Raw genomic sequence first — 17247 nt, forward strand, 5'->3', positions numbered from 1 at the left:
TCATCATTGGCTCGGCGATGTGTCAATCACACCAGTTTACGGAAGTGTAACCCACCCACTACAAAGATGGAGGACGATATCTCAAATTTGAACAGACCACAAATGTACTTGTTTGGTGAGCTTCGCTTATTCTGGCAAACCTCAAACTGTTTCGGTCGCACAACCAGTGTTACTGCCATTTTATCACGCACAAATAGCCATTTAACAATTTTAGCTGGCGCAAGATCGCTAAAGAGCTAGCTAACCTGCCTGCCCCTACTCGCGCCAATTCAGCTCTTTTGTTAGCTAGCCGAGCAAGGCATGGAGATACAGCAGTTTTAGCAAAGAGTAACCACGCTGCATGTCTACTACTGTATGCATTTGTGTATTTTGTTCGAGAAAAGTGCGAACATAAGGTTAGTTACACGTTGCACGTATCGTTTTCTCCAGGTTGTACCCTCAAATCCGACAAACGGGAGTTCAGAGTTGACGTAGACGACGATGATACGGAGCAACAGCTGTCACTCAAAGCAGTAAGGAAGACACTACCGCACGAAGAGAAGATGAATGAACTGCATGTTGCCAAGGGAACAGTGTTATAGATAGATATAGATATACACACACACACACACACAGATATATATACACACACACAGATATATATATACACACACACACACACAGATATATATACACACACACAGATATATATACACACACACACACACACACAGATATACACACACAGATATATATACACACACACACACACACAGATATACACACACACACACACACACAGATATATACACACACACACACACACTTGTATATCTATAATATAGATATATATATAGATATATACATACACACACACACACACACACACAGATATATATACACACACACACAAATATACACACACACACACACACACACGTATCTATAATATAGATGTATATATAGATATATACACACACACACACAGATATATACACACACACACACACACTTGTATATCTATAATATAGATGTATGCATCTATATTAAAGATGTGTGTGTATATATAGATATATATACACACACACACATATATATATATATATTAATAGATGTGTGTGTGTATATATATATAGATATATATCTATATATATATAGATATAGATATAGATATATTATAGATGAATGAATGATTTGTTATTTTGCTGGTTTCCATGATTCCACAATCTCTTTGTGTCGTCCAACAACAGAACAGCTGTGTCTAAATGGTTGTTCATTACATTGGAGCAGTGCTGCTGCTAATTATTATTTATTTAGTATTTCTTTTATTAATCAATAATTGTTTACTCTGTCAAATATAAAACATTAATACATAATTGATGGTTTCCAGGTGTGTCTGGGAGCCGAGGCCGAGGATAAGTTCCACATGGTGGAAGTGGAGGGCCTCACTTATGATGGGAAATCCACCAAACTGCCGCTGGTTGTCCTGAAACCATCGGTGCTGCCCTCTGTGAGTGAACGCCAACGCTACAGTGCCCTCCAGAGTTATTGGCACCCCTTTAGTAAACATTTGCAAAACTATTCTTGAAAGAAAAGAAATGTTGACTTTAAATAAATATTTTTCTCCAAAACATCTGTGCCACAATTATTGGCACCCCTTCATTTAATGTGCAGCCTCCAGGATTACAGCTCTGAGTCTGTGACGCCTGATGAGGTTGGTGAACACACGGCACGGGATCTGAGACACTTCTTCCACACGATCCTTCAGATCCTTCAGATCCTTCAGATCCTTCAGATTCAGAGGTTGACGCTTGTGGACTCTCCTCTTCAGCTCATCCCACACATGTTCTATAGGGTTTAGGTCCGGGGACTGTGACTGTGATGATCCTTGGAGATTCTTCTGCCAGTGGAACCATCCTCCTCACGGTGTGACATCCTCCAGGCTGACTCTTAACATCTCCTGTTGCTTTAAGCTTCTTCATTATCGCCCTGATAGTGGAAAGATGTTCTTATATCCATTTCCTAATCTGTGCAGCTCAACAACCTTCCGTCGCAGATCATCTCGGGTCTTTCCCGTAGTGACGAATGACTGTGTCACCTCATATTAATACCCCAGTGAAACAGGAAGTCACGGTTGACCACTTAAGAGTTCCTAATCAAACAGGTTAAAGATGTAACATATGGAATATGGAAATATACTTCATTTTCTCGGGGTGCTAATAACTGGCACAGATGTTTTGAAGAAATATATTTATTCAACAAGTCAACAAGTTACTTCAGTGAAAAGGTTTGTGTGAATGTTTTGAGTGAAAGGCCGAGACGATAAACAATAAGAGATTATTCTTACTAAAGGGGCGCACAATAATTCTGGAGGTATGAAGTATGAAGTGTGCTCAATGACATGGAAGTAAATCTATGATGCAAGATGTACACTTGATCGTTTAGCTATGTTAAAAGTAAAACACTATTCTACTCTTTCATGCTTAAATGACGAACACTTGAACGGGACAACTCATTCATACTGCGGAACACACAGAACCAACAGGGACCGTAAACACAAACTACATCCTGTTAAAGAACGCTGATCTGATACCAGCAGTGATGACATGTGTTGTGTTTGTCTTGTTCAGATGAGTTTAGGGGGGTTTGAGATCACACCTCCGGTCACCTTCCGGCTCCAGTCCGGCTCCGGACCGGTGCACATCAGCGGGCAGCATTTTGTTAGTGAGTATTATGTGTGTTATTATTCTACTGATTGATTGATGATGCACATCACTGTGTTTCTACATGAGTCACACAAGGGCTGCCCAGGTGACAGATTCCCTCTCTGCTCATATAAAACAATAACCAGTGTTTGCTTTGTAGGCGTGAAGGATTCAGAGGATGAGGAAGAAGAAAACAACTCGTCACCAGTGAAGCGGCCTGCAAGCCTGATGTCGGGGAAGAAGCCTCCCCTGGTAGCGTCCTCTGTACGTTCACAAAGACAGAAACCTCTTAACGTTTAGAGGATAACAAATCAGCAGTTTGTACACCTGTCTGCAGCCGTGGTGCCTTGTTTCTAATCAAACACTTCCTGTTTTCACTTTAATGCTCCACAAGTAGCGTGCGTTCAGCCGTCTGCAGGACTGCGACGCTTGTCTGGATTAAATGATTGTTTTTCTTCGTAGAAAAAACTGAAGATGGAATCTGACGACGATGAAGACGACAGCGATGACGAGTATGTTTTTTTAATTTCACCGTGCATCCTTTAAAAAAACACATTCAAGTTCTAACATTTGTGCGGGGACCACTACTCACTTCATTCTCTTCCTCCCGTTTGTAGCGATGACGAAGATGACGACGACAGCGATGAAGAGGATGCGAAGCCTCTAAAGAATGTCGGAAAAGAGCTCAAAAAAGTAAGACGGCTCTTTTTTATATATAAATAATGGTGCATTTCTTAAACCTGCAAAATAATGAAGTAGCTGGAGAGCACTGTGGAGGCGCACCTCCCCCGACACACACACACACACACACACACACACACACACACACACACGTGATGAGAGGAGCGATATGCAGCCACAGGTTGGATGTGAACCCCGGGCCGCTTAACGTGCAACAATACACTTTGGTATCGTAGAACATCAGACATTATTAAGCACGTGCAGCATCACCAATCATGACATTGAAACATGCTAACGTGCAGCGTCGGTATATTTCTGCTCAGTTTGGTTCCTCTGGCGGGTCAATCTGTATTATTTGAACTTGGACTGGCATCACTAATAACCCTACGAAGGCAGGCTGAACCTTTCTGTCCCCGTCGTCGTGCGAATTACGCAACTTTAACAAATGGCTTTGGGTTTAAGAGGATGACGTTTGATCGGTACAGCGTGTCTGAGCTGAAGGCTCCTTCACTTCTTCATCATGTTTGGTCTCAATGGGACCGCTCTGTTCTCTCAGAGAGCGGCACGTGCCTGCGTGTGGACAGCACCAGAGAAGTGTTTTAGATTGTGTTGTTTTTAAGTTTTTAATCTGACCTTCAGTATTATGACCGTGGTCAGGTTTTGTACGCACTTTAGTTGCATCCTTTTCATCCCTGTTAAAACGAAGTGCCTTGTAGGTAACGTATCTTTAATTAGTGCCGGAGATGAAATGATGTTGGAGTGTCTCCAGTTGTCCACCAGGTGTCAGGGCAGCCAGTGGCTTTCCTTCAGTTTCTTTCTTTTTGTGTGTGTAAAAGGAATTCCTCCGTGTTGCTGCTGCAGTCTTTCCGGCTCGCTCCCCTTTCTGTCTCTCCCACACCACGTAAACTCCCGCACGCATGTATCCTATAGTAGCATTTCATTCCAGCAGGCCCTTCCCATCCGTGCACTCGCTGACCGTCCGCCCGCCGCTTTGTATGAGACAAAACATGGAACTTTTTCATCCTGTTCGCTCATGTACCCACCTGTTTTCCACGAGTAAAACACAGGGTATGTGTGGTGTAATGATCGGATTTCTTCTCTGTAATCTGCTTAAATTCTCACCGTCTCACCAACAAGACGGCACTATGTTATCCTATTCTCACACACACACACACACACACACACACTGTAGACATGTACACTTACTGTAAACGTAAGGACACATGCAACAATACACACAGTTAAACATTAAAAATATATCTACAGTACATATGCAGAGAGCTACACACACACACACACACACACACACACACACACACGCACACACACACCAGTTTTGGGAAACATCTTCCCCCGTTCTTCTGTAACACTGCATATCTTTGTCCCTCTGTCATCCCACTGTTAATATGATTGCTCCTTTTTATCGTCTCTCATGCCATTTCAGCTTTGCACCTGGCCTTTGCCTTTGAACGCTTGTTTTGCGTGTTACCACAACTGTTTGCAAGTGTGTGGGTGCATGTGTGTATCTGCCTCCTTTTTTTAACGTCGGTGTCTGTTTGTGATTTCTTTTTCTTTTTTTGTTAACACGCTATCCAAGTGCAAACTGTGCCAGGCAAAAGATCAAAGCAGGGCAGATGCGCATACCTGCGACGTGAGCGCCGATCCTCGCCTCAGGGTCAGATGACAGCTGAGCATTTCTGTCACCTGTTGATTTATTCTGTTGTCTTCTCCTCCAATACCTCCGTCTGCCCACACCCCTCCCCTCCCCGCCATGACCTTAATCCTCCCACCCTTCTTCTCTTCGTCTCATTCTTTAGTAATGAAGCGCACATCTTTAGGAAGTTGGGCTGGGAACATTTCTTTACGACTAATTCAGCAATATGTCATTTAATGTTTTTAATGTACCTTTTTGTTGTCGTTGACACAAACGATATTTCCCCACCGAACTTCCTTACTCTTAAGTGCCAACCGAGATGCGTCCGGACAGTTGGCATCACATGCTTCAGATTCTTAATCTAATTCACTTCTTCTTGTGTTCTTGTGTTGATTTCTTTCCTCGCATGATTTTTTCTTTGCAAAGAGCAAAACACGTTTATGGAGGTGCGTAATTTCCAGTTCTTAGTTTGGACCACAGTGTTTCACCAAACGAGCAGCCCGACACGTAATGGTTTACGTGCGTCTTGTATTAAGATGTCTAAGATGACAGCATTGCCGTGTCATGTAACTCTTACATTATCGAGACGATTATCTTAATTTGTACCACGAGAAATGTTAAAAATAAATACTAATTAAGTGTAGCTGTGGTGACTCCAGGGTTCCCACGGACTCTTCAAAGGCATTTATCTAAAAATAGGGCTCTAAGTGGTCTTAATGTCTTAAATCAATCTTTTATCTTGTATTTTTAGAACTTTATGTTGCATTGTAAAAACACATTTTTTCACAATAACGCCACGCAGAGCCGAAGGGTTGAAGAAATGCACGTAGAACATGTCTTTTAAAGAAGTCTTGAATCCAACATTAGCTGCATCTCGTATTAAAGGAGACTCTGGACGTCTCCGGCTGCTCCAACACGAGCCTTGAGACGGCTAAACCTCATGTGCCGCATTCATGGGCCTGACCTCCAAGTAGTCTAACAAAGAACAAGGTAATGATACACAGCGAGTGACTGAAGCGTAGTTTATTTGCTAATTGTTTCAATGTGGTAGCCTGTGTGTTAAATGAGTCAAATAATCCTCCCTACACCAGACGCGGGCGTCTAACCTCTGGGACAGATGTGGTGGACCAGCTTTACACCTTCTAGTCGTTCAGGAGTTTACTTCACTTTAAATCATCTGATCACGGCGGTGCATCTATGAAGCACACGGGTTTAACTTGACTTGTGTATTAATATTCTTCTGGTTTGAAGAAGCTTTGCAGCCACCCTGAAACTGCCTTAGAGCATCTTGTGTTACCAGGCATTGCTCGAGGAAATAACACGTGTAATTGCCTTGTAGCAGTTATGTCAACACAGGCAATTACACTTCTAGCCCATTCCAAGGAAAAGGGTTGGTGCTCAGTAAATGCAGGTACTTGCCTCGGCTATTACAAGGTAATTACACAGGTGACTGAGAGCAATGGAAACCTGACAGGAAGGCTTCCAGTGTGGAGAAGAACAATGAGAAATGATCAGAGCACTAAGTATCTGATCAGGGACAAATGACCACGTCTGTCTCGTGCTTCAGTTTTGATTACATATGGTTCAGTACACAAAGCTTTTGACTGAGATACTTAATTAGATCAAAGCATTAATTCTTAACACGAGGACCCGCCCGGACTCGAGCTTTAACGACCGTTATCTTGTTGTTGTTGTCGACCTTTTGTCTTCACGAGTTAAACGGCTCTGAACGATGGTCTGCAACACGCAGCGCTGAAGTTATTACGGTGGTGCGGGGATGAGTGAAGGTGACATGAACGCCTCGTGGCAAAAGACTGAAGGAAATCAACCACAATTGCAAAACACTTCTGCAAGTGTGGTTCACATTATGTTACATGCCAATTATAATTTGTCAGCTATAAAAGAGGCAATTAGACCTTTTGGATCTAAACGACTGAAGTTATTTTAATATCTAGCAATCTATCAGGAGTCGCTGTCACCAACAGGGATATGATGAATAAATAAAGTATATTAAGGGGCTGTTAAATGACTCACGTTTTATAGCATCGTCACGCAGTTACTTTAAAGTTAGGCCGCGTACCTTTTCATCAAGTGTGGATGTAACTGTACGTTCCCTCCTGCTGCCGTCTCATGCTTGGTTTTCTTCTTCTGGGCTTTTAATACAATGACTAAGTGGTGCTTGTTGTTGTTGTTTTAAACATATTTATTTACATGTTTTATGAGCGTCTCAGTAAAGCAGACTGGATAATGGAGTCTTATTTATAACTTGGCTTGTGTTTCAGAGCCCACAGTTCTCAGCAAAGAAGCCCAACAAGACTCCAGTGAAACTAAACGGCCCCGCAGGAACACCGTCAGGGTCAGCGGTCAAAGCACAGGTCAAGGTAGGAAAAGGTTTTATCACCTGCTCAGCTTTGTTCACAGCCATCATACTGTAGAACGGAGCGCCGCTGTTAGGTCGACTAAGAGGAGTGATATCTAGTGCTGCAACTAACGATTGTTTTCATGATCCATCGGTTTACTGATTATCTTCTAGATTAATCGCTTGGTCTATAAAACTTCTGAAAGTTGGGATTGTGAAAAGTGTCCATCCCAGTTCCTCAAAGTCCAAGATGATGTCTTTAAATGTCTAGTTTTTCAGTGCAAACCCTAAAATACTCAGTTAAATATGATATGAAAAGGAGGAAATCTCCATATTTCAGAGTTTAAAAACAGCAATTTATGCAGGACAAACTATTTTCTGGATAAAGTTGCCGATTATCTTTCTGTCAACTAATCGTTGCAGCTCTAGTGATATCTCACAGCTCATACTAAATATATATATCACATACATATTCAGTAGAGAGGTGCTAAATGAGATGCACCCTTCCCTGTACAATCCCCCTCTTGTCTCAACATTTCTAAAAATAAAATAAAAAAAGTCTCGGCAGAATAAAGCGGTGCAGAGCGTCGCAGGTGAGACCTCTCACTCCTCTCAGTATGTCTGCACTTTAACCTGATGACACCTGCAATCGTCACAATGTCGTGCACAAACCTTCTTTCTCTGCTCAAAACTGGAGCTCAGAAGACACAAAGTGTTCGTGACATGGGGACGCTGTTTTCATTTAATTGCATTTACAATTAAAACATGCCAACACGCACTTGGAGAGCCTTCCCATTCCACAGCCGAGGAATGTGATGAATGCACATTGCAATTAGCTCAACCTGATACTTAATTTCTTGCATGGAATGTCTTGGACAGCCGCCTCTCAAAACCCCACAGCTTGAACTGTGCGTCTCTCTAAGCAAACACACCTGACCTCCAAACGTGTTTCCTGGGGCAAGGTTTAAACCCGTGACCTCTTGGCCTGACCCCGGCGTCTTGAGTTGCAACCGTCTTTGATGCCTCCCAACTCCCTCGCACACCTACACACGAGCGAATACAAATTGGCTCCTCTGCAAGTTTACAAATTTCACAAGGCGTGTTACTGTGATAAAAATGACTTAGACAGAAATGTGTTTAGATAAGGCGTTATGTGTTGGCATGCACATGCTGGCTGCTTGTATGGTAAAGTAATATACGGTAAAGGAACAACACATCTAGCGCACAGAAGAAAATGATTATGTCTTGTCTGACGTCGTGATAGAAAGCTCTGTGATTTCATTTTATCATGTTGAACACTAAGCCACTGGATTGCTGAATTCCTGAGGTGAGAAAGCGATTCCCCTCCAGGCCAGAGTTCTCAGTGAGTGGGAGAGTGCAGCTAATTCTGCAGCGGCCCTTGTCCAGACATAACACAGTGGCTCTTGAAATGCTCCGGGGGATTAGCCGATGGGCAGCTGAACTGCCGAAACCATCCCGCCAGTTTAACTTTCTGGCCCCGTGGAGCTTCAACTGCCCCCGTCCCCTCTCTACTTCAACACAACAACTGTTCCCTCTCTACAACCTATTCACACCCCTCACTTCCTGGACACACCTTCTCCCAATTGCTCTCATTACCAGCGTTTGATGTCTGGTGCAGCTTGCGCTTCCAGATGCCCCTGAGGAGCGAGGAAGCGGGCGTGTATGTCTGTTTTTTCTTTACTAAACGCAGGTGACTGGTCATTAGATTGGCTTGTCAGATCTGTTGCCAGTACCGCAGTTCTCACCTCTCGCAGCCCAGCGTGTAGCCGCACCTTCCTGTGTAACAGGCTCGGCATGAGAACCACGCTAACTGGAGATGTGCCGATCCAAAGTCACTTTATCTTGCAGCTGGTGTGATTTGATTGATGGGTTTGGAGAAGTTGATGCCTTCAAGCACACGTCACAGTCGTAAAGTATATACCACTTCACTCAGGCTTATCCCAAAAGGGTGTGAGTCATTGTTTCAGCAGCTGATTGACATGTGTTACAGCAGGTGCCTACTTTGTTAGTGTTACTTACTTTTCCCGTGAGTGTGAGGATGTTGGCTTCTCACTATGAATCTACTGAATTGACCCGTCGTGCATGAGGCATGTCCAAAAGACCAACTCCTTTACTCGCTTGTGCAAATTACAGGATTAAAGTCACAGTTCCCAGTGAGCCGGCGTTTTCCCAGACGAGGGACTCGCAAGCGCTCATTCCAACAAAACGACAATTACCGTCCCCGGACGGCCCTGATGAGCCGAGGTGTCACACCATGTGTTTGCACTGGATTGAAGACAAGGCTTTGCATCAAATGATAGTGTGCTTGTGATTAAGTTCCATGTCTCGTGGCATCTGTAATCATTGTCTGGTCCAGATGAAAAAGCTTGCTGGCGTTGTGTGTTTATCAGCTGTTTCAGGTCCACAGCTGTCCCTTGGAAGTAGAGAGCTTCCCATAAATAATAAATACGTACTACATTTGTCTGGCCGGGAGCCAGCAGCTCTGCGGTATGTGTGCGTCAGGGTTTTCTTCACTTTATACCTTTTGATCTGTGCTATAAAATGCAGATCTCTTGGGGACAGGGACACATGATTGCATTTTTCAAACGAGAGAAAGAGAGAGAATTTATTTTCTCCAGATCATTCCACCTGTTTTTACCCGTTTCAAGTCTCACCCTGGTTTTTACAGCCTGAAGTCGCTAAAGGGGTTTGAAGTATCAGGTAGTAAAACATTACATTTGTTATTAGCTTTTATCCAAACAACCAATTGGAGTGGGAGATTGTTAGGAAACCTGCTTTCACAGAGTTCACTTTGACATGTTGACTACGCAGCTCTTACATTTATGACAAGTCCGTCATTGTGGCTTAAATCTCCTGAAAATAAACAGTTCTTGCTTTTTAGTTTCTGACTCGAATGATAATATGACAGTAATTGAAAGCAGTAAGTAGAAAAACCTGATAGAAAAGATGATTTACAGTAGGAATAGAGAGCTTTACTCCACTGAGCTGTAGAATAATGAAGTGTTCTGACTGGACGAGGCTTTGCTGGTTGTTGGGCTCCTCTCTTCTCTCATGTGCGTCTGGCTATCAATGAAACCCTGCAATTTCTCTGGATTCCACTCTGGCTTTACATGTAGGGACAAGCTCTGTGGCTTGTGTAACATGCAGTCACAGTGTGTGTGTGTGTGTGTGTGTGTGTGTGTGTGTGTGTGTGTGTGTGTGTGTGTGTGTGTGTGTGTGTGTGTGTGTGTGTGTGTGTGTGTGTGTGTGTGTGTGTGTGTGTGTGTGTGTGTGTTGTTGTTGTGTCATATTCAGACACTTCCTAATTGAGGACCTCTGGGGCCTCGACTGCCCAGGTCTGAACACACCTGTGGGCCTGTTAGCTCCGTGCTAACGCTGCTCTCTCTCTGACACACATCCATGTGTGGAGATGCTTGTCACAGTATTGTTTGTTTTCACCGTCCATAAAACAGAAATCTTTTCTGTGCTAGTCATTAGTTTAATGTCAGGATTTGACATCAAGGGGGAAACAACACATTTGACAAACGATCTCTATTACTCACTGGAGAGTCGGGGCTTGACCTCTCCTGCTTGCAAACAATAAAAACATAATTTGTACCTGATGTATTTGTAAAAAGATGTAATTGGGCTAGAATTTGTTGTCCTGTCTGGAGCTTTTATCTCCTTCCAGCTGGTTGCCCAAGCCAAGCCTGTAAACACAGACTCAACGGGTCACGAGGGTGCTGGAGTCCAGACTGGCCTGTTGGTCAGCGAGTGGATTCATCACCAATAAGTTAGCAAAGTTGTGTTGAGTTCAAAAGAGAACACGGGGGGGGGGGGTAATAAACGGTAATCGCTCGAGCTGAGTAAAAGAAGAAATAGTGTGGCTTGATATCTATAACTCTCTCTATTTGACAAATCAATCAGTGTTTCTTATCTCGTTGTTCTATGTTTCAAGACACCTGCCCCGGGAAAAGACAAACCCCAGGCTGGCCCGTCTAAATCGCCCCCTCTGACTGAGATTAAAAGCAAGTTGTCAACTGCAGCCAAGGAGGTAAGGCTGTCATCCTCTGTTTGCAAATCACCAGTGTTAATTGAATGTCTGACGCGCGGCTAAGCTGATGATTTAACGGCCTTGTTCTCCAGGGGAAGCCTCTACCGAAGACCGAGCAGAAGTTGGAGAATTACTTGAAGAATTGTTTTAAAATCTCAGACAAAAAAGTAAGTAATCGTGAGTCACCGGATGTATACTGCGTAGTTATTGATTGCACGTGGCTTTTTGAGAGCCCTGATTACGAGGCGTCCGAGAATAGCCTTTGTTTATTTCTAAGTCTTACGCTTTAACGTTTTTACCTCTTACATCATACATTTACAATTCATATCAACGTCCTGCTTCTTTCTTTCTGCTTGTGATGTCTCCGTGTTTAGCCTCACACGCATGTAGCCACGGGGAGTTGTTTGGTTTGTAGCCACGGGCACATTTATATCAACCTTCATTTCAAGCTTTAAGAGCTTTCTGCCATGATAGATACCCAGGAATGTATTATTGTTTCTCACACTGTCCTCATGCCGTACACTGTCCATTATGCCTCAAACGTCTCTCCAGCACGGTGTGTTCCCTTTGAATTATATTCAGTTTGTGTCAGCGGGCTCTTTCGAGATGGAATGGGAGTACACCTGCCAAGGCAAACTCTTTCTCAGTGATTTACTGGCGTGTGTGTCTTTTGTAGCCTTAATGAAGGGACTGGTGGTATGTGGATGGTACCAGTCTCTTTCACATTCAAGGCCTTTCACCAGCCCAAAAGACCTTCTTAATGCAGGACTTAAATCTCTTCTAATGCTGCTTGTCATTTCAGAAGAAACACAACAGCCCCTGCACATTGTGTTGCAGAATTAATCACCCGAAACCCTTTTAGATTATCACCGCAGACTGAAGGGTTCTGTGTCCGATAGCAAAGCTTTGTTTTCTGCATCCAAACATCTGTAAGATCACTTTGTGAACATTCATTTGTGATTGCATCGCAGTATTAAAATGTTAACTGTACAGTTATGAGAGCAGGTGAAAGCTCTTTAGACCGGCACGAGGGCTGGGTGGACAAGGGAGAGAGTGGGGGTGGAGAGCTTGTTGATCCCAGTGTGTAGAAACATCTGTGGAAGTGCTTTGGTTTCATCAGCCAAGGCTGAGATCTGTCAGACCTGGAGCACCTAGTCATATACTCTGGTATGTGCTGTTGCCCCCACCCAACCCCTCGTCGTTCCCCTACAGCCCCGTCTGCACTCAGCGTTCCCACAGGCGAGACGCACAAAAGCATGTTGTAGTAAAAGTGAGTCATGTGTGTAAAGCGGTGTAGCACTTCATTTGGAAGATTAATAATTTCTGTCTCCTTCTTTCCTCCCCCCCCCCCCCCCCCGTACCTTCCTCAGGTGGTCAAGGACCTTTGGAGTTTTGTAAAAACACTGAAGATTGAGAAGAAGTAACAAAGCGAGTCCTTTTTTGAAGCATTTGTATGTTTTGCATCCTGCAAGACATTTAAAGGCACAGTCCGCGAGATTTCCTACTTGGCCTTATTATGACATCATTGTAAACGATGACGGCGTTAAAGATTCAGGTGTCATCGTTTCATTTCTCTTTAGATGCAAAGCGTCGTTCGTAAAACTCACTAACAAACTCATTCATTCACGTTCTGTCCACTTCAACGCCCCGTTCTGCACCACCTATAGGGAAGGAAAGTATTAGCCCCACCTGCACAGAAATAATACTCGACAAAATGTCACATTTGCGCCACCTGCAGGTAATACATGTTGCACCTTCAGGTAATACATGTTGCACCTTCAGGTAGTACATGTTGCACCTTCAGGTAATACATGTTGCACCTTCAGGTAATACATGTTGCACCTTCAGGTAATTCATGTTGCACCTTCAGGTAATTCATGTTGCACCTTCAGGTAATACATGTTGCACCTGTAGGTAATACATGTTGCACCTGCAGGTAATACATGTTGCACCTTCAGGTAATACATGTTGCACCTTCAGGTAATACATGTTGCACCTTCAGGTAATACATGTTGCACCTTCAGGTAATGCATGTTGCACCTTCAGGTAATTCATGTTGCACCTGCAGGTAATACATGTTGCACCTTCAGGTAATACATGTTGCACCTTCAGGTAATACATGTTGCACCTGCAGGTAATACATGTTGCACCTTCAGGTAGTACATGTTGCACCTTCAGGTAATACATGTTGCACCTGCAGGTAATACATGTTGCACCTTCAGGTAATACACGTTGCACCTTCAGGTAATACACGTTGCACCTGCAGGTAATACATGTTGCACCTTCAGGTAATACACGTTGCACCTTCAGGTAATACACGTTGCACCTTCAGGTAATTCATGTTGCACCTTCAGGTAATGCATGTTGCACCTTTAGGTAATACATGTTGCACCTTCAGGTAATACATGTTGCACCTGCAAGTAATACATGTTGCACCTTCAGGTAATACATGTTGCACCTGGAGGTAATACATGTTGCACCTTCAGGTAATTCATGTTGCACCTTCAGGTAATACATGTTGCACCTTCAGGTAATACACGTTGCACCTTCAGGTAATACATGTTGCACCTACAGGTAATACATGTTGCACCTTCAGGTAATACACGTTGCACCTTCAGGTAATACACGTTGCACCTTCAGGTAATTCATGTTGCACCTTCAGGTAATGCATGTTGCACCTTCAGGTAATACATGTTGCACCTTCAGGTAATACATGTTGCACCTGCAAGTAATACATGTTGCACCTTCAGGTAATACATGTTGCACCTGTAGGTAATACATGTTGCACCTTCAGGTAATACATGTTGCACCTTCGGGTAATGCATGTTGCTGTTGCACCTTCAGGTAATGCATGTTGCACCTTCAGGTAATGCATGTTGCACCTTCAGGTAATACATGTTGCACCTTCAGGTAATTCATGTTGCACCTTCAGGTAATGCATGTTGCACCTTCGCGTAATACACGTTGCACCTTCAGGTAATGCATGTTGCACCTTCAGGTAATGCATGTTGCACCTTCAGGTAATACATGTTGCACCTTCAGGTAATTCATGTTGCACCTTCAGGTAATGCATGTTGCACCTTCAGGTAATGCATGTTGCACCTTCAGGTAATTCATGTTGCACCTTCAGGTAATGCATGTTGCACCTTCAGGTAATGCATGTTGCACCTTCAGGTAATTCATGTTGCACCTTCAGGTAATGCATGTTGCACCTTCAGGTAATACATGTTGCACCTTCAGGTAATGCATGTTGCACCTTCAGGTAATTCATGTTGCACCTTCAGGTAATGCATGTTGCACCTTCAGGTAATACATGTTGCACCTTCAGGTAATGCATGTTGCACCTTCAGGTAATGCATGTTGCACATTCAGGTAATGCATGTTGCACCTTCAGGTAATGCATGTTGCACCTTCAGGTAATGCATGTTGCACCTTCAGGTAATGCATGTTGCACCTTCAGGTAATTATAGCTGCATTAAATAACAAACAGGTGAATTGGCAACAACATAATTCAGGTATTCAGAGCCAAAGACAGAAACTAGTCAAAGTAAAACAACAATATCTTTTGGTCGTCAAACATTTTAAAACGTACGCACGAGGCCCCTAAATGTAAAGTATAAATCCTCAAACTGTGTAACTGTCACATGACAGAATGGTTTCCTCTCCTCTCCTGCAGACGGGGAGCGCGACATGCCGACAGCTTTTACTTTCCTCGCGTACAGTCGTCACGTGTTGCAGACTGCCGGTGCTACAGCTCTGCGATGTGTAGATATTGTCCGCGCCTGGTTTCAGGTGCTTGGCGTCCAGGACACTGTGTGTCCTTTAGTCAACAATGCAATTGGAGATATTGCAGAATGTGCCTTTAAATATCTCGACTGTAAACTGAGATGAATCGGTCGGATTGTGCGAGTTTCAGCAGTAAACACGAGGATGGTGAAGACGGCTGATGCGCGAGGACCGACGAGACATTTTCCCTCCAACGTGTTATTTTATCTTTAAGAAGCATTTTAACGTGCGCTTGAAGATTGTTCCATGTTTGTTTCTGGTGTTGCTTTATAATCATCAGTAAGTCCAAATAAGTTCTGCGTAAACAAGACATCTGTTTGTTCTGGGAACGTGGAAGAGAGCCGCGTCGTTCGGTGTGTTTTTTTACTTTAAATACAAATGTAGTTTTACTTTAGGGCAGAAGCAGAACATATTACGAACCTACTAACTGGACTTATTGTTTGGAGTGTAAATTCATATCCAACCCACTCTTATATTACAACATGATCATGAGAGCCGTACACAAACCTGGAGTGTTATGAGCTCTATAAAAGCACCACAGCTGCCCCGACAGAGTAGCACACGTTACATAGAAAGGTAGAAACGAGGCCGATGGATCGTTACCGACCACGTGGTAATAACACAATAATGCACAGATTATGTTATTTATTACAACATCATGAGGTAACGATCAGAGTATTTGTTTGCACTCTTGTACATCAGCGCTCTGATGATCTTACCGTCGCTCCGTGCTCAAGTGATTATGATCCTGTATGATATCTTTTATCAGTCAGGCGTATGAAAGCATCTCTAACCCTCCACTTCCTTTTAGCTCCGTTGGTTCTTTAACGTCCTGATCATTTCTCTAAACCTGTGATGTCCTGGTTGCAGTGATGTTGCAGTGGCAGCAGGATTCATTATGACTTTAACTGCTTCGCTTGTATCGATGAACCTCGTGTAATATCTTGCTTTGATTGAGCAGTACGGCAGCTTCACTGTTATATCTGTGTGTTTAATCCGCCCGTTGCTAATAGCTGGTTTTGCAGCTTGGATCTGTTTTCATGATCTTTGTTTGAGTGTCGTGTTTTAGTGTTTAAGATGTTGAGTTTTTAAAACCACCGTTATTCTTTTTCATTTTAGTCCAAATGTTTTGGCGTCTTTTAAGTTGTTTTTTTTTACATTTTAAAGACATCGCCTAAATTTGTCCAAGTGGGAAGAGATGGTGTTGTCGATGACCTGATGTGTGTTTTTAGGGGTTTTATTCTTTTTATTGTAATAACAAAGATGTGGTTTGAATGTGGCATTTAAAAAAAAAAAAAATACAATTTACAGCAAACACTAGTTTCGCTGTCCGCTACAGCGACCAGCATGAAGCATTATAAAGTTAGCATTACTGCAGTAAGCATCGTCCACAGTGTCAGACTAAAGGAGCTCTGAGATTTATAATGTTTATAAAACCTGGTGTGACCTGAAACACGTGTGAAACATCAGCATGTGGTGAGAAGCAACTTCAACAATCGTACGTATTTACTGCACATTAAATTGTAATACACTGTATTAGAAGTGAGTCCACGACGGCTGGACTCGACGTGCGTTCAAAGAAGTTGCATTTTGTCCATTGAGTTATTGATTAGTTCATGCATGACTGCTCCTGGTGGATATTCATTCATGTCCATCCTTTTTCTTTTTTCTATCTACCTGTAACATTTACCTGAATAAAGTGAGTCGCAGCTGGTTTTGAGTCGCACGTTGTTACTGGTATGAAAGAATGTTTTTGCAGTTGTGTCAGAGTTAGAATAACTAAATGTTATTTGTCCTCCTTTGAAAAGAGGTGGATCATCAAACAGCAGCTAACCTGTGTTCTTCAGACAAAGGAAGAAACGATCCGCTCCACTCTGAAGAGTGGCCTACGAGCACGGCTCATCTAGCTACGAGACAAACCAGCGATGTGAGTGCACGTGCTGCTGGAATATCTGAAACTCAGAGACTCGTTCAGTTGGTTCGTCTCACTAGATGGATGAAAGCTGTAAACTCCAACGAATGCTCCGGT

At 43.2% G+C, this 17247-nt stretch overlaps 1 protein-coding gene across 3 annotated transcripts; it reads left to right on the forward strand.

Moving 5' to 3' along the window:
• Positions 1-13970, forward strand: npm1b (nucleophosmin 1b). 3 transcript variants are annotated; one of them, XR_003832957.1, is made up of 12 exons: positions 1-115; positions 430-512; positions 1370-1489; positions 2610-2703; positions 2845-2948; positions 3147-3196; positions 3302-3377; positions 7302-7400; positions 11337-11432; positions 11525-11599; positions 12803-13170; positions 13347-13970. XR_003832957.1 is itself a non-coding variant. In XM_029442086.1 (11 exons), exons 1-11 carry the CDS (start codon positions 67-69, stop codon positions 12854-12856), a joined length of 900 nt encoding a protein of 299 aa, XP_029297946.1. In that variant the 5' UTR covers positions 1-66; the 3' UTR covers positions 12857-13970. The 3 variants fall into 3 exon arrangements, 2 of the variants coding, with proteins under 2 accessions (XP_029297946.1, XP_029297947.1); XM_029442086.1 differs by having other exon boundaries at positions 12803-13970; XM_029442087.1 differs by having other exon boundaries at positions 40-104; positions 12803-13970.
• Positions 13971-17247: the final 3277 nt, after the last annotated feature.

This window comes from Cottoperca gobio, chromosome 10 (genome assembly GCF_900634415.1).
Source record: "Cottoperca gobio chromosome 10, fCotGob3.1, whole genome shotgun sequence".
In the NCBI taxonomy this organism is placed as follows: domain Eukaryota; kingdom Metazoa; phylum Chordata; class Actinopteri; order Perciformes; family Bovichtidae; genus Cottoperca; species Cottoperca gobio.